At 29.2% G+C, this 19,266-nt stretch overlaps 1 protein-coding gene across 7 annotated transcripts in view; it reads left to right on the top strand.

Moving 5' to 3' along the window:
- The window catches only part of Hrb27C (Heterogeneous nuclear ribonucleoprotein at 27C), a 167,750-nt gene that overhangs the window by 83,871 nt on the left and 64,613 nt on the right, over positions 1 to 19,266 (top strand). For 5 of the 7 annotated variants that reach the window (XR_012756985.1, XM_075370489.1, XM_075370469.1 and 2 more), the window contains one exon: positions 2,518 to 2,553. The exons of the other annotated variants lie outside the window; for them this stretch is intronic. Coding sequence is in view for 4 of the 5 variants with exons in the window: in XM_075370489.1 (XP_075226604.1) it covers positions 2,518 to 2,553 (36 nt within the window). In the remaining variant the exon portion in view is untranslated. The remainder of the gene's footprint in view (positions 1 to 2,517; positions 2,554 to 19,266) is intronic. 7 annotated transcript variants of the gene reach the window in all.

Raw genomic sequence — 19,266 nt, 5'->3', positions numbered from 1 at the left:
GCAGCATTTTATCATCATAAAAAACCAGTAAGTATTCTTTCTTCCTCCAGTTATTTCCTACTGTACATAATGAAAATGTTTCTCAATCTATTAAAAATTAATCTGTTTTGTTGTTATTAAAAGTTGACATGTTTAAAATTTTGTTTTCTGTTGACATTATTTACATCAGTCTTTTTATAATTGAATTCTCTACAATTTATATTTAAAAAATGTATGATTTATTGCCAATTTAACGTTATTGTATGTCAAGTGTAAAAAATGTGTTTTTTGACCCTATTTTTGGCACTTTACATGGGATATCTTAGAAAGTAAGAGAGAAACTGTTCAGAGACCTATTTTTTCTATTTCCCAGCTCAAAAACCATAAGAAACAATTGAATTTGCCCATTACTCACCTTCCCAGAATGCCTAAATTTACCCAGAGGAACTGAAACTGGAGCGAAATCTTTCACCTGTATTACTCTCTAACGAGGTGTTTTCGGACCTATGTTTAATGAACTTTTTTCTTATTTTTAGCCTCTAGAATGAGTTGTCAAAGTATTGCCCTATCCTCCTGAATCACTCTGTATATGCTCATACAAACGCACACATGCACAAAAACTTTTTTTTTTATACATTGTGTGTTGTTATTGTTAGCCTTAATTTGCAATGTTTAATTAAAAGAAATAATCATTTATTCATATGCCATCTATCCATTCTGCCTTCTCTATGCTTTGTTAATTTTCTGAATATATGCATTAACACATGAGCTTGATCAGTCCATTCCGCAAAGCATCTTTTCATCATTCGAATACTTCAGATTTTTTTTTGGTTTCTTGTTTCATAAACTTTCATATAAATTAACTATTTCTTTACTTTAGTCACTATTGAATTCTTTATTTAATAGGTTGGAAATTGTACCCTAATTGTAAATCACTTTGATGTTCCAGTATTCCTTCAGTAGTATCAGACCAAAATTCTAAAAATTGAGAAAGACACTAATTGTAATCTTTCCATATGAAGCTTTTGTTGGTGGATTTACAGCCAATTTGGAATTTGGGTCTTGTACATTATTGGATATATTCCCTATGAATTCATCATTTATTGGAATTCCTGAGGTTATCACTTCTTCACTGTCTATAAATTTGTGTTGTTAAATTTTATCATAAACTATATTCTTTTGTTCAAAGCAACCGTTGTATCCATTCATTGTTACCTGCTAATCCCTTGTAACTCTATTGTGACAGAATTTTCAGATTGTGCTTGTAGCAATAATCTACTGTTTGACATTACAGGATTTTTACCACTAAATATGGAAATAAGACTTGTTAGTGTCTTATAGTTTTCAAATTTCAAACTTTTTTTCAGTTTTTTTTTCAAGAAATAGTTCTAATTTTTTTCAACTTCGATAATTTGTCGATAATTTGCATATTTTGGACACCTATAGATATGAAAAACTATAAATTCTATTTTTGAAGATTTTATGCTACCAGTATATGTATAGCATATTAATGCATTTAAATACGACACTTTCACAACACTAGATATGTGAAACTGAATGTATGTGTCTTGCAAAAATTTCAGTAACGTTAAATTAATCAGAGTAATATTAACTTGTTTATAAAATGGCTTATTCAAAAAAGGTATTAAGGTTAACAAGTCTTGTCTTGTTAATATATCTAAAAGGTCTGATGTCGATCTTTAAATGTAAACCACAAAATAGGTAGTGCTGCTCTAAGAATTCATTCATAAATGTTTTTACAGTCTCTTGATTAGAGATTATTATCTTTTTGGTGTAGAGATTATACTGATTTTTACTGAACTATATAATAAGATGGTTTATAATCTTAAAATCATCATTTCTAATCTTAAAAGAGAGAACAAATTTTAGCTAATAAATAGGGAAAGCATTACTTGCCTAAAGTCTTAATGTATTATCAGTAACACATAGTTCATTAATAAGTTAGCAAAATTCATGCAGCTGCTGGAATTTTTTTTGTAGGCAAGATTCTTCTGCCGATTATAGTTTTTTGTAATAGATTTCGCCTATGGTATGGTTCTTATAACTGATGTGATTCTATGTATTGTTCAGGCCTAATAAAACATTTAAACATTAATGTTTTTTTTTGGTTAATTGACTTTTTTATACTTCAATTATTTTAAATTTTATTTGATGGGAAAAATTAGAAATAATCCCAGCCCAAAGAACAATCCCACATATTTTCATGCAAATTTAACAGAAATGCGGCAAACAGATGTTGCTTAGCAAGGCAAGTGATCGTATTTACTAATAGCTTACTTTTATAATTCTAAGCACATCATTTATAGTCCTGAGTTTTATATCATGGGAAACTTACTGAACAGATAATTTTGTTAAAAGTAGCATTTGGTAATAGAGCCAGTGCTGAATACTTTAATCTATGAATATTGTGATAATATAACATTTTATCAATTTATTAAGTGTGTTTTTAAGTTTTATTTGGTTAACTCTGGTTTATTTCATGATGCTTTGTGGTTATGGTTGTGTTATTTATTGCAGGACAATGGGGCCCCTCCGGCCAACCACCCATGAATGGTACGTTTTGTGCCTTACATAGTATTGTACATTTTTGTTTTGTTTGCCTTTGCTTAGTAGTTATGTTTTTTATTTTGGATTTTTTCTTTTTAATATTTTGTTGTGTAAAATATCCAATATAATTGTGTTACTACATTTTCAAATTATTACAAAAATGTGTTTGTCTGTATTTCCTGGTTAATATGTCACCTTTTTGTATATAAAACTTGTACCTTGCATGCAAGCCGGGCTTTTGCATTTTCTTTGTCTTTTTAAATAGCTTAATTTTTTTTGTGGTGTAATGATATGGTTTCAGTTTGATATTGTTTTGCTGCTTCTTGGTGCATATTAATTTTTTTCATTCTTATATTTCTAATAAAAGTTTTTCATTTGGAATATTTTTCGTGCTTGTTTTACTACTAAAGTAGTCAGGTTAGTGAGCACCTGTTAATATAATTAATTCACTCATCACATTTAAGTTTACAGATTGCTCATGTTTATTAAAGTAAATAGATATCTTTAATATTGACAGAGCTACACACTTTCATTCACAGTTAATGAATAGATACATATATGAGGTATCATTTTTTATTATATTTTTTTTTCTCTAATCAAATTACTGGCATGTTTGTGTCAACTCAAAATAAAATTTATTTTTGATGTCATGAAAGATAATGTACTACCCATATGTTAATAAAACTCAATTGACCATAGTAAAAGGCAGGATTTTCCCTGGTTTAGTACTGTGTGTAGCACTGATTGATTCTCTTCTTTTTTGAGCTTTGATGCAAGAAGATAAATTTTTTCTCAGAATTCTACTTCGTTAATATTTTCTGTACGTTTCTTTAATAATAATTGAAAATTTATAACTGGTGCACTTCCTAGAATGGATCTGGTCTAAATATTTATATGCCATTAACAAGAATACAGGTAGTTCCTGTGATTATTTTGTAGCCCTGATTATATTTTCTGTTTCTGAAAAAAAATTGAAGTTTTTTATTTTCAAAAATTATCAAAGTTGCATTTGAAACTTATTTACTTATTATGATATGTTTCAGAAAATATTTCACAAGATTGTTTACAATTTTAAAAATTGATGATAGTGCTTACTACCTAACAGCTAAGAATAATAATTAGTTGTAGGCAATGTGTTACAATCTGCATTTAGTTGGGTGGTAAATAAGGTATAGCAATTATAATTATAATTACAAACTACCACAAATTTTATTATATGTGCATAAAAAAATGTTCATATTCTCTGGGTAGTTATACACTTGAACTGTCGGCTTTTTTTAAAGTTGATTGCACATTTTTCTTATCTCATCATTGATGACATGTGCCAGAAAAAACATGCTTTAGTTTGTTCTGACGTTTTTAGTAAAAGAAATTACTGTAATTAATGTAGATTAAATGTATTTTTCTATCATTGATTTTGAGTTTAATTTTTGTTGTATTTATGTTACGATATTTTGGTCAAACCTTTAATACAGTTGAATGAACATTGTTAAAATGTAGGGTTACATTGAAATTGCCTAGCCAACTGCTGTAGAATTCAGTTTTAATAGATATGTTAATCTTTTCAATCTAAATTCAAATTGTGCCAGGGTAGGTTTGGATGAATTTTTACCAACCAAAATGATTTCCTCTCCAAAAACTTATATATTACAGATTTCCTTCAGTACTAAAATAACACTTTTTCGTGGAGGTACATTTGTAAGAAATGACTGGCTGAAAATTGTGTTTAAAAGCAAAAAACAAAAGTGGATGAAAAAAGGTTGTTGGTGTTCTTTGGCTGTTTACAATGATCATTTGTATAAAAAACCGCAAAACTGAAATTAAGTAATTAGAAAATAGAGAATATTATGTTTATTTAAAAATTTTTAACTTAAAAAAAGATTGCTAATTTTTTAGATGTTAATTTGGTGTAAAAATTTGAATACCATAAATTAATTACCAAAAAACAAATATACTGGTGTGATTTTATAGAGAACAATGGTTAGTATAAAACTCTGCTACTGAAACATTATTGTCCTAATAAATCTTCTGTAAGTATCTGAGTATCCAAGCAGAAATATGTTAACAACTTTTGTAATTGTCAATTGAGAAAATTCTTGATGAAAACATTAATAAAATTGAACAGAATTTTTTTGTTTAACATTGCATACAAAACCATTAAATTGTACTAATCAGAAATTCAAATGAATACCACGTTTAGCATTTTTTAAAGGAGCTTGTTATTATTTTTTTATATTTCTTTACGATTAAATCACCTTAAGAAAAATTTACTTTTTATATGGCCAATAAATGTCTCATTGTGTGTGTTTACACACACATACACACTATATACAGTGTTCAAAAAATTGTTTCAAGAATTCAGGAAATTGCGTCGCCCACATCGAAATAAAGAACAAATTTTATATCTAGATTTACCTGGAAACTGGAAGTGTTTAATTTACTGGATATATTCACCATTGTGTTTTTAAAATAAAGATTTAGTTTCCAGAAATGATTAATTGTATAATTGATATGTTTTATGCTGCTAGGATACTGAGAGGTTTACTTATATAAAAATAATGAACCTAATCATCTCTCATTCCATTTCAAAATGGCGGCCATGTAAACTTATTAATTGATCAAATCTTTGCAACCGCTGGTTTATTTAAATGGTTTGTTAGAAAAAATTTTAAACACCTTTTGACAAAGAAAATGACACATGCTATATATTTGAATCTATTAAAAATAATAGTTACGGCAGAAATTGTTTTAGTTTAAAAAGTCAGTTTTCATTTCCTCATGAATAAAATTAAATAACTACATTATCTCAACTGCAATAATTTTATTAATGTTAAGTAATAAATTACATTCATCTAATAATATTTATTAAATAATATTAGTTGAAAAATAATTAGCATTGCACTTTCTCGTTTATTGAACAGGACACTGAATAATAAACACACTGGTGTTGTGGGAGTTTTTTTTAAAATTAAAATTTACTTAACATATCAGATAATAAAAAAAACACGTCAATAGCTGTTTAAAATAGTGACCCTCATTCAAAATACGTGCACACAGGTGTTTTTTTCGTCGATTGCTGAACTCTTCAAATATTGGTGTCGGACCAATGTAAATTCATTTAGAATTTTTGTGTGCAGAGGGGGTTGTATGAAAATGTCTCAAATGGTCTATAAGAATAAGTCTAAGAGGATTGAGATCAGGAAATCTTGCAGGCCATGCTACTTAGCCTCCTCGACCAATCCATCTCTTTTGATATGCTTCATTTAGGTGATCTCGTATTTGAGTCTGAGTCCCATCCAGCCTGAACTACATTTTGTTGTGTGATTTTAGTGACGAATCTTTGACTAAAAGTGGAAGATGAGCTGTGAAGAAATGTAAATATCGTTTACAATTAAGCAATTCAGGTATTAAACACAAATTAGTGGTAACTCAGAATACCAGTTCTTACGTTTACAGAAAACTGATAGTGGTGACAGTTTTGAACGGTGGTGACCCACATGTTCGCGTTGTGGGTGTTAAAAAAGGGTTGATCTTGTAAATTGGGCTTCGTTGGTAAAGAAAATATTCAAAGAATTTGTATTAATACATTTTCAGAAAGCCATTGACATAGTATTGTACCCACTGACAGGTGATAGGCATGGAGTTGCTGCTCATGCAAAACCGCCCAAACTTTTGCATTAGTAACATTGAACTCAAAAGCCAGCTTTGTTACTTTTTTCCGGATGGTTAGGTATCTCATCTAACATACCCTCTTTGAATTTGGGTGTACATTGTGAGCTTGACTGTCGTGATTCACTACATTTTTCTGGCTTTAAGCTTCCTGTGTCTCAGACCCATCATGAATGGTTGAAAACAGTGTGCATAAAGGTAACACTAGTATGGGAACGTGTTCCTGATACAGTCAATTAGCCTCAAGTGATGCGAGATTGTACATTAAATAGATAAGTCATTTCTAAGTTTATATAAATATGATTCACATTATCTACTGTGATGAATAAGGTAATAGATACAGCATAGATCAATGTGTTCAGTTGATAACAGCAAAAGACAAAACTGAATTTTAGTTTTCATTTATATTAACAACAATGATTTTATTATTATTTTAAAATTTTCATATAAATTTTTTTTTTACTATAAAATTTTCAATATTATTAAATTATAATTCATTAAATAATAATTCATTAAATAATAACATTAATATTATTCCAGTTGAGATTGTGTTGAGTTTTTTTAATTTTATTCAGAAGGAAAAAGACTTCGTTTTTAATCTAGAGGGGCTCAGCTCAAGAATTTTTTTCATATCTTTGCTATCTATGAAAGGATTTGAATAAATGTCATTTTTGCTGTCATGTTAATGTTTTCCGTAATAACATAACATTTTAATAAACCAGCCGTGTCAAAGATATTAACAATTGAAAAGTTTACTTGGTCGCAATTTTGAAATTGATTGAGAGATCGGGTTCATTATTTTTACCTCTATATTATTTTAGCTCGATATGCTTAACCATTCCTGAGAAATAAATTTTTGTGTTAAAAATAGAAAATGATGAATAGCTGGTAAACTGGAGTGTTTATAGACGTATGGTGGGTTGACCATCCTCTAAATTTCAAAATTTATTTACACTTTATAATACCACTAAAACACAGAACATGATAAGTTAAACTTACCATATTAATTCTAATAGATTTTCAGTAGATCCCACATCTTCAGTTACTAAATTTTATAATTAAAACACATTTATTTATAGCTTTTGCTTCCCTGTATGAAGTAAAGGAAGCTTTGTGATCGTGGGAAATTTTGGTTTTCAGATTTCAACAGAAATATCAATTTTGACTAGTTGGCGTGAGCCTGCATATACATGTCTTGCATAGCTCAAAAACGATTAGTCGTAGGATGTTGAAATTTTGCATTTAGGATTGTTGTAACATCTAGTTCTGCACCTCCTTTTTTGATTCTGATCTACTGAACCAAAAGTGTCCAAAAAAACCCAAAATCCGAAAAAAAAATTGATTTTGGACTTATTCATGTAGTAGTAAGCCCTCGTTGAGAGCTTTTTAACGATATATCATAAGTGGTGCTTATTTCATTGGTTCCAGAGTTACAGCCAAATAAAAATAAAATTTTAATGAAATATTTGGATCTTGCAGGGGAAGGAACTTTGGATTGAATCAGGCTTCCTCTCAATGTAAAAAAAGGAGCTTTACAATAAATAATATATATATTATTTATTGTATATAAATTATTTGATGTAAAAATGATGAGATCATCATTCTTACATCATAATTTTATCCTTTCTTGCTATTTCCTTTTTTGTGTATAGATAAATTTGAAAACTTTGCTTCAGCATTAATCCGTATACAAACTCTACAAAACTGAAATGTGTACTAAAACCCCAGGATGTCAACATCATATAGTGATGTTACTACTGTTTTCAGTAAGTTGCATAGTTGTATGGAATATTTTTTATGCCTGTATGCTATAATTAAAAAATGATTTATATTGCCTTTGAAATCATCCTTGGTTCTGGGCACATATCCTAGGATATGGCAATATTTTTTAATATTATTTTTTGAGTTTATAATTTTTTTTAAGAACAGCTTTGGTTTTTTTTATATAAGTAATTTCTGAAGTCTACGTTAATAGAATGAAAATCTGTTGTAATGTTAAAATATATTATCCCACAATAGGTAAATGAATGATAAAATTTAAATTGAATAACTACGGCAAAATATTGTATAATGCAATTTTAACTGTAAACTACAAAAAAAAAAACTGACTGGAAAGATTGACAATGAGACACATTTTAGGGTTTAATTTGCAATTATTCCATTTAATAATTTGGAATTATTCTATTTAATCTCCAGTGATCATATAATGATATATCTGATAACACTAACTGATGGTTGGAAATATCTAAAAAAAAACTTATTTGCCAGATGAAAATAGAATTGTAAAGTTTTTTGAAAAATGCAGAATTTATAAAGAGGTGCTTTAAGATTGGATTTATTTGCATATTAATTTTTGTTAGGTTAAAAACATTTTATGAATATTAAAGTTTTCAGAATAAATAAATAGTTAACAATGAGTAATCATCATGTGATTATATGAACCTATCAATAAACGCAGTTACTGGTTTATGAAAGTGAGCGATAAAAAAATTAGTTTTGTTAGTGTTTTTCGAGTTTCTTTTGGTGTATTTAAAAAAAGCGTTTTTTGGGTCAGGTTAAATTAACAATCTTGCACCAGAAGAATGTACAAAAATATATGAGACAGGCTCATTACTTTTTAAGATACCATTTTTTGAGCTATTCCTGTAGCAACAATATATTGTGTTCATAGTTATTTTTAGTAATAAATGAAATAAAATAAGAAATTTAAATACTAACAAAATTTTTTTCAGTTTGTTATTAAATACGAGTAATAAAGTCTCTAACATTTATTATACATTATTTTTTTTATGTATTATTATAACAATTTGTGCGAGTGCATCTTATAAGTGATTAAACCAATTATTTTCGTCTAATCAACATTTGCATACCCTTCTGACATTTCAAACTGAGAAAATGTTTAATAAAAAATCACTGAATATGATGTTAGTGATGTGTGGTAGATTAGAAGATTGCCCAAATAACACTTTTTGTTATAGGGTGTAGGTAAGTATTGTCTTACAATGATACAAAACCCCCACTTGGTGCTTCTCACATATTTTGTGCTGGATAGAGTGTAAAATGTTTTTTAAGGATTGTTTAATATGTTAAGTACTTGTGCAAAAAGTTAAAAGAAAGTATTCCTTAATTGTGTTAAAAAAGATAGTGGAAGAAGCTTTCTACCGTAACATTTTAAAATTTATTTGGCTCTTGGACGATTGTTATTGATGATGATGCCTCATCATAGATTGCTTTTTTGTTTCATCATAATGAATGATATTTAAGTAACCAGTCTTGTGATTAAATGGCTCATCTTTCTTATTTTGTTGGCCCTGCAAAAATATTCCTGGTGCAATCGTTTGTTCATTTCTCAAAACTTGTATCATGGAATCTTGGATCTGCAACAGTTTTTCATTAAAAGTTAGAAAATCACAAAATAAGGAAGTTTGTTTGTTATGAAACGCTAAATCCTCAATTTTTTGAATTATTTTGTCCACTTTTCCCAACAAACCTTTTTTGAGATTTATATCTGTGATGTATTTTGTCATGAAAATTGTTCCTTCTTTTTGAAATGTATAAATATCAGTCTTACTCTAGCTTTACACATAACATTGGATCCGTAAACATTTTAAATTTCTTAGATATCAGAAGCAGATTGTTTCTTAATTAATTACCATTCATTTCAGGTTTTTTTTTTATGCAAGGCACTAATATGAAATATGATGGACTATTCTTGCAAACTTATGACTGATAAATAAATCTTCTACATTACTGTATCTGTTGCCAGAGTAGAAGTTTGAAGTTTGACTCTTGCTTAAATTACATTCCTTGTAAACAATGTATGTTAGTTATATAATAATTTAAATAAAAGTATTGTTAACTTTTTTTATTTAAAATATTTAATTTACTTGAAAAGGTTTATTATTCAGTCTGCAAACAGTTGTAGGGTTTATTAAAAATAAATCAAAATGTAACTGTTGGATTATAATATATATTTTTATATTACTATTGGAATCTGTTTTGATCATTTTATTTTTAGTAGCCCTAATTTGTGTTCAATTGTTTAACGCTAATAACTTAATACTAATTACACATTTCTTTGTTCCAAATGGCTGGGTTTTTTGTCAAACTTCAAGTGAATTAAAAAAAAATTTAAATTTCATTGATGACAAAATTCTCTTAATGTTTCCTATGTAAATTTTCTCAAATGCTTAAGTGGAAAGTAAAAATTACATTCTCAGTTTTGGTGTTTTTTTGTTAATGTGGAAAAATTACAATCATTGAGAAAGAGTTAAAATTACTAAGTATTTATGTTTGTGTGAATTATTAATAGATGTTATCAGTCCTTTTTTTTGCTCTTGACATTGTAAACAAGTAAAATTAAATTGTGAGGTGGATTTTCTTGTCTGTATTTTGACGTTTTTTACTTTGTTTTTTCATGTTATTTTTCAATTTTTTACTTTCATTGTGATTTTCTGTATATCTTGTAATTTTCTGTAATAGATGTTCTGTGTTCCACCCTCTATTTTTACAAAATTATTTTGTTGGTATTTCTACTGTTATTCTACAGAACATGGTAAAAAGATCTACGAAGTGTTTTCTTGATTTAACAAGATGTTAAAAATCTGGGCTTCAGAACTTTTGTGTTAAACTGAAATGGTTTAACTTAGATTGCAATAAAACAGAAATAGAAATATAAAAAATAAAAGTGTCAAGGTCCTTTTGTTTCAAATAATACAACTGTAACTAAATTTGTGTTATCTTATTATTCGCTTCAATAAAACTAAATTAACACAAATTTAGTTACAGTTGTATTATTTGAAACAAAAGGACCTTGACACTCTTACTATTAATAACAACATATTGTTGGCTTTAATGAATAACAAAATGTGTTGCTTCAGTAATATGACCAGTTTCATATCTTGGGTTGGGCATGAAAATTGTTGAAAATTTATCACCAAAGACTAATAGCTCATAACACAATTGTTAAGAATATTTAATTGATCAGTAACGTGAATTTCAATTTCTTAATCTATATTTAGGAGTTGTAGAATGATTGTGATTCCTTTTTGTAATTATTTCCATTCTGAAACGCACATCTTCTGTATAAATTAACAGTTTAATTTACTGTATTTTCTACCCTAATACAGTATTTTTGAGTTAAAAGGTTTTTTCTGTGTTTTAGTTAAATGTAAATTTTCGATTTCCATACTCGTGTATTACATAGTTATGCAGTGAAAACTGTATTTTTTTTCTATTCATCATAAATAATTCATCAAATTAATATATTAATTCACATTTACAAATCAGTTTTTAGTGATTTTTTATATTGTGATTTTCTTACTTTATTTGTAAACAGGAAATTATGAATTTCTTTAAAAAAAGTTGTACACTGGTAACATCCAGTTAACAAGTGAAATACTTCATACTAGTAAGAAGAAATCTTAAGAGAATGTAATAACTACTTTATTCAATCACCTTGTATTTTATTAAATTGGCAACTGTCTGCCAAAATTATTTTCCTGTCACATTATAATTCAACCTTCTCATGCTACGTCAATAGTTCATTAAGTCGTTAAATGATAAAAAAAAGTTAAATACATAAGGATTAGCACCGTTGTGAACAAGCACAACGAATATGAGACTTTTTGCAGGTTTTTTATTTTTATTGACTTTCAACATGATTTTACTTTTACTTCTATTTTTTACATATGAAATGATTAAAAAATTTTACTTCCTTGTCAGGAGTTGATCCTGTGACTGGGTGGTCTTGTCTCAACATTATGGCTCTGAATGCCAAATGTTTGTTGTATAATTAGACTCTTCAAATTATTAGAATTGTTATACGGGTCTAACTGTATTATTTAACTGTATGTCAAAACTTTAACTTTAACTTTTTACTGTATTTAAAAACTATAACTGTATGTCAAAACTAATAGTGTACAGGTGAACGAATATTAGATGTTAATTTTGTTCATAAACTTTTTGTTTTTGTGCCACAAATCGAAATATTAATAAAATCGTAGGCTAAATTTGGACTAAACTGATGCAGAATCTATAGTAAGTATAGTTTTCTTAAGAGTAAGATGTATCATTTAGTTTCTTGTTTTTTCACTTAACATTTTGATTTTAAAACTGGAGTCTATATCTACAGAAAGCTGGCCTTATTTATGCTTGTAAGAAGTTAATGGAGTTAATGAGAATCAAGGAAGTTGAGGAATTTATTATGAAAACAGTAGAAATAATTTATTTTAATAGTTTCTGAGATGTTATTTCTGTTAATTTGTTGTTTAATTTACAAGTCTAGTCTCTTGTAAAAGTTTCTTTGAATCAATTGATTTTTTCTTTCTTTGTGGTTGGACAAGACAATTTTTGGCTGCTAATTTTTTCTCCTAATTTGACATTATGTAGATTGTGATGTTTCTGTATTATTTCCTTGTTGATTTCCTAGTACTATTTTTTCTTTTTTTAACTTTTTATTAGTAAGTGAAAATGTATTCTTTTATTAAGGTTTCTTCTTTGCTATTTTGTAATTCCTGAATATTGTACATTCAGGAATATATTTTAGTTCTATTTATATGTATATTAGATTAATCGTAATTATCTTTTTCCAGTTAACTATATGCATACCTACTGTAACACTTTTGTAAATGAGTTTATTTGTTGTATTTTTAAAATTAGTAAATTTGAGGGTCATTTAAATAAAACTGGAATTTTTCTACATGTTGATACTAAATAAAATTACAAATAAATCTTCTTTTTTTACGTAGTTTTCACTTCAACAAAAATAAATTTTGTTCGATAGGTTCGATGAAGATCCCTTCATCAAAAAAAAAGATGGCTGTCACAACAAATTGCACACAAAATGCTTAACTGCAACATAATCTTCTAATCTCCACTCCTACACATAGTGGTAAATCTGGACTGTGTGTTGAATGTTCAAGAGGTTTGAATGAATTTTAGCAAGTTTATATTTAGTCAGAGCTGCCTATATGGAACTGTTGTCATGGAGGAGGAGTTGCGAATTGGTTGTCTGTGACATTTGTTGCTATACAACTACTGTTTTTCATTCTTGCAGGAAATCAATCAGCAGCATACCTCTTCCCAAAATCGTTTCAGATTTTTCAAGCTGCCAAGCGTTTCTTGACTTTGATGCCCCCTCCCATTTTTCCCCCACTTCATAATTGTTCACTTTCTTTCCAGGGATATAGTGCGTGGTGAGCCTTCTTTCCAGGGATATAGTGAGTGGTGCGCCCATTTTTTATCCCAGGTCAGAGCACAGTTCAAAAAATTTTATCCTCAATGCGATTCAGAAGCTGCTTAAATCTTTCTGGACATTTTCTCTTGTGCCTGAGTGAAGACATGGGGTCCACCTTTCCAACACTGCTCTATCAAAAAGTCTGACAATATTGTATGTGCACTCCTAAAAACTTATGCGCACCTCCCTCTGATGCAATTACAGTGACTGTTATGCGGTGGTCACCTTCCACAAGTCGCAAACTACAAATGTGTAAACGACCACAAATTGGATCAAATCATTGACGTTGGTCCATGAACGACATTCAAGACTTACATTCTCCATCATGGCCACATCAAATTTTTTGGCCCAATCAAACACTAGGTTTTTCACAGGGTAGCATCTCCAAAGTGTGCCTTGAGTTGTCAAAATTTCAGAGGGTTTTGATACCTTTGTTGGCAATCTGATAATTGTTGTGCAACAGACAATTGTACCTTCGTCATTCTGCTACTGGCAAGAGAAATGCCTATTGGCATGGCATGTAGGTTATACTCCATACTATTTCAACTACCCACAGCACCCTACCTCCATAATATGGGGACAACATTTTTTAAAAAAAGTTCTTTTTTATAATCATTTCTAATGAAATTAAGCTCTTAATCCTTAACATGTTTGGCACTGTGCAGAATAACAAGTAAATTCGCTAAGCCCCACGCCTTAACAACTGGTATGATTGGTTAATGCATCAGCTGTTATGATTAGCAAACATTTTCACAGTTTACTTCTGTATCATGAAACTTATGTTGTGGTTTTTAATGGATTTTGAAGCTAAATTTTTATTAAAAAAATAATTAGGCAAAATGGAATAAATTATTATTTCTAGACTTTTAACTAAAATTTTCTACATCTATACCACATACAATGCGTTCACTTTCCATTTGGTAAATTTTTATTATTCTTATGATCTGGTTAGCATGGTCAAAATAATATAAATATAAAATATTATTTTGACCATGTTATTATTTTCAATATTAAATCTATAAGAATTATGGGACTGCTTGAAATATAATAAACAACTTTTTAACAGTAGCATTGAAAAACTTTCAATGCTATTGAAGGTTAATTGGATTAAAGTTCATCCAAGCCAATTGCCTGATCTGATATATCACTAGTCCATTTGCAAAATTTGGTGTAACGAACCATTAGTGCTCATGTTAATGAGCAAGTGTAAAATAAAAATTATATTTTAATTTTATATTCAAACCAGTCCACCATTGTTTATTTTAATTCTCCCCTTTGCATGTCTAGAATGATAAAAACAAGTTAATTAAAAGTAATCAGAGCTTCCTTAATCTCTAAATCTTAATCTCCTTCATCTACTAAATCTTAACCAGAATAAGATGCTAATTTAATGATTAAGTTAGCAAGTCCTCTACAAGTTGGAAAATTAGATGAACAGCATGCAGTGATCAGTTCTTTCGTTTGTTAGCTATAAATATGATCAAACAAGACTGACGAAGTTGTAAGAATTGCAGGAAAGTTTTTCAAGCTTTAGTGATAGAGAGGAACTCGTTTGGAAATCCAATTGATGGTATCTACTTGAGCAGTTGAAAGTTACATACATTGTCACAAGTTAAATTCGTCAAAAAGCGGTACTGTAAAACAACCCAAGATGGGTTCAAAGAGAGTTGACAGACAAGAGAAGATTTCACATGTGCACAGAGCTAGAACAATTGTATCAGCAGGAAGGTGAGATGTTTTTTTTTCCCACATATCTGACTTCTGATGAGACATATGCTTTACCATTATGAAGTGCAATTAAAGGCAGAGCGTAGAGTGGAAGGACATGAGATCACTTGTCAAAAAATTCTGTCTGTTGGGATTCAAAAGGCTGGTTTTTGTATTCTAAAATATTGGAACAGTAAAAACAGCACATACTATTGTGAGAAGCTTATCAACAATGTGAAGTCAGCAGTGTCGAACAAATGTCTTTGATCTTGTCACATTCTGCTTCACGATAATGTACAGGCTCACACTGCTCTAGCAATTTGCAAAAGCATTGAAGAATTTTATTGGGAAGTAACTGTCTCGTCCCCTCCCATATAGTCCTAAATTAAAAAAATCAAATTTCCATGTTGATTAAATTTATTAAACATATCATTATAGCTCCAGAGCAGTTTGTCTTTAAATATTGAATGATCTTTGTTTTTAAATATTACATCCCCTTTCAGTAACAGTTTTAATAAAATTACCTCAAGTAATTTAGTCTATTTGTTAGAAAATGCATTTTCTCTAACAAATGGACCTAAAATGAACATTTTAGGCCCAGCTGTAAAATCGGAACATTTCACCTGCATGCAGCACAATATTACAACAGAGTTGGAATTTTTGTGGGTGGTGTATAACTGTAATAGCTAGTTTTTTTTTATACTTTTATAGACAGATTTAGACATTTATGGATGACTGTCTATCAATGCTACACATGGCTATACACAATTTTATGTTCTACTCTTTTTCAATTTCTGTGAATTTGTCGAGATCTGAAATTAAGGGAATTTAAAATTGTTTACAATTTTAAAATTGATTTTATGTTATGTTGTGTGCTGATTTCAAATATGGCCACTGGTTTATTTTATCGCATATGAATTATTATACTACAAAAAAAATGGAAAAAAGGCATATTGTATATGTATTTCTCGTGGAAAACTTTTATTTATATAAAAGTTATAGGACCTAAAGAAAGGATTTTTGTACTTTTCTTACCTCTATGAAGACTTGTAGTGTTTTTTTCTTTTCCTTTCAACACCTCTCAAGCCACATCTTCTGTTGTAGTCAGCTTGCGGGTCATCTCTATAGATGCACCAACAGTAGTCTGCAATCATGTTTACATTCCACCTTCCCTGATATCTATGTTCCATTTGCTTTATATCTTGGTGAAAGATTTCACCTTGTTCTTCACTTACAGCACCAAGATTTTTGGGGTAGTAATCAGTATGAGAGGGCAGAAAATGTACCCTCAAGCATCGAACAACCCCAAGTCTTGTAATTTCATTAGCATGTTTTCCATTTTACACGAACTTTGGGTTCTTATTGTTCCCAAGGAATTTCTTTACAAGTTCTTTAAATGCTTTCCATGTTTTTTTTCAATGTCTTCCATTTTGGTTTGAAAGGCTTTTCTTTAAAAATTTTGAATATCTGAAGCAGTTTAACCTTTCACTTTGGCTTCTAACAGTTTTGGAAACTTGTACCATATGTATTTACTCTCCTTCTTTAGTTAAAGCTTTTATATGTTACATCACTTCCAGTTTGATGTGAAGTAGTGGTAGGAGGACTTTCCGTTCATCAACCAAACTTTTCCGTATTACATTTTTGCTCCCAGGTTCTAGTAATATCCTACAAAGTCACTATATATTATCCATTCATGATCGCAATATATTTCAGTTTAGTAAACCAATTTTAAATTCCATAGCAGTGTCGTACTGGCACTGAAGCATATTAGTTGCCATTATGAAGAATGACAGCTTTGAGGCTTCTTTTTGACAAGTCAATAAATACCTCTATTCATTCAAATCATACTTGTGTTCAACTGCTCCATTTACACCAGGAACATTGTTGTTAAATTAATCTTCAATCTTCAGAAAAGTACAGAGGAAAGACTTTTTATCTGTACCGTGAGAAAGAAGTGTCGGGGGCCAGTAAGGTTTTTCTTTTAATCTAAATCCCAAAAGTTCTGCTGAATGTTAAAGAAGATGGAAATATCTGACAAAGTTATTCATTTCATGCTGTGAAAAAATGTATGGTTCAGAACTACCAGAAATAAAATTGTCATCATCCTGCAACTCAGTTTCGGAGTTCAATGTATCATCTCGTTCGGGAACTGAAGGTATAGGTAACTAGGACCATGAAGTACAGGATGGATGTATTGCTGAATAACAATTTGGATACATAATTTTTTAAATTATACCATTGTACATTACAAGAACAAAAGTGGCAGTCATCACTGTGGGTTAGTGATTATCTCCAGATCATAGGTATACCAAACCGAAAAGATCTTTTTTGTCCATTTGCTTAGCTCTTTCACACAATTAGAACAAACTGTATGCGGGTTCCATACAGTAAATCTTGATCACCAAGTTTTATCCCAAAATAGGTGTAGTACACTTTTTTAACGAAGTCTGTAATATTTCTTTGATGTTTTCTTTTGATGTTCACAATCTCCCCACAAATATAACAGAAGTTATTAGGTAAATTAATACAACTCTTGAAGCTCTTTTGAAATTTAAAAACACAAGGACAGCACAAATAAAATAACTTCAAAAAATGAAAGAATACTAAACACTATAGAAAATTATTTAACAGTAGTAAAATCCTTTAACATAATGTTCTAATTGCGACTGATTTATTTTTATGTCAGTAGAGTGAAAGGGAGTAGGAATGAGGAGTCATTACATTACCTTAGCTAATAGCTTGACAAAAATGACTCATGAAGTCGCTCTAAATAATCATATTACATCATCTTATTAGTCATTCATCTTACTGTATCAAACCAAAATTATGAGCACTATTTGTATTCATTTCGTATAATCAAACCAATAAAAGTATCAAAAAAATTAACATAAATATAATATATTGATTATCAATTTTGAGAATATTTTAATAAATTTATTTAATAAAAAAATTGTGTGAAAAAGTTTTTGACTATTTTTCCTGAAACCAGCACACAAAAATCTATAAGAATCTGTTATTAGTTTTTCAAACAACTTTTCCATTGTTATTTAGTGAATTATTTTCTTAGTTGCTTGCAGTTAAAGAATTTGTTGTCTTAGTTTAATCTAGTTCATTGTATTTATGGTCTTGTATTAATGATTAATCTAGTTCATTGTATTTATGGTCTTGTATTAATGATTCTTTGTAAATAATATTTCGTTTATTTTTATGTTATGCTGAATGTCTTATTTTTTTGTTGGTAGAGATTACATATTTTTCGGTGCTTTATTTTTATCATATTAATGCACATACAATGATATATGTGATATAAGTACTTACTGCAACTTGCCTATATGTGAAGAAATTTTATTATAGTATTTGCAGAATGACAGTTTTGGTGATGACTAGGATGATTATCCAGATAGTAAAGACATATCCTATATTTTTAGAAAATGTCATCTGGTGTAGTGATTAGTTTTCCAGGCCCCTGAATTGCCTGTAAAAAAAAAATAAAGTTAAAACCGCTTTGATTATGTTATTTAATGTGATATAAATTTATTTCCCATTTGATGTTACGGAAAGTTACATGCTTCATTTAATGTTGGATATGTGTGTAATAATTTTTTCATATAAAAATTCTTTCCTGAGATTGATTTCTGTAGATTCAGGGATGGATGGAAATTGCAGAGAACCAAATTTTGGTAGTTATATTGATGTTAGTAGCTTTTAGCCATTGCTACTGTTGAAATATGAAGTGGTGCATTGCCTTGATAAAACTACAATTTTACTTATTGTTTTTTTTATTATTTGATAAATCAGTTGTACTAAATTACTACTTGGTGTTAGTTTTTCCTTTTTGCAAGAATGATATTAAAAATTATGCTGTTATTCCAAAAAGCAGTCGAGCAGTAAAAAAAGCATTGGAGTGTAATTTTTAATTGCTGATGTTTGCATTTTATTGAAATCTATTGAATTTGTGTTAAGCAAAATATTTTTGTAGCAGACTATGCTTGAATTTGTCTCTAATACACACACACACACAGACACACACACACACACACACAGACACACACAGACACACACACACACACAGACACACACACACACACACACAGACACACACAGAC

Source organism: Lycorma delicatula, chromosome 1 (assembly GCF_047948215.1).
Source record: "Lycorma delicatula isolate Av1 chromosome 1, ASM4794821v1, whole genome shotgun sequence".
In the NCBI taxonomy this organism is placed as follows: domain Eukaryota; kingdom Metazoa; phylum Arthropoda; class Insecta; order Hemiptera; family Fulgoridae; genus Lycorma; species Lycorma delicatula.
Note: the sequence above shows the minus strand (reverse complement) of the source record. Positions and strands in the feature narration are given on the sequence as shown.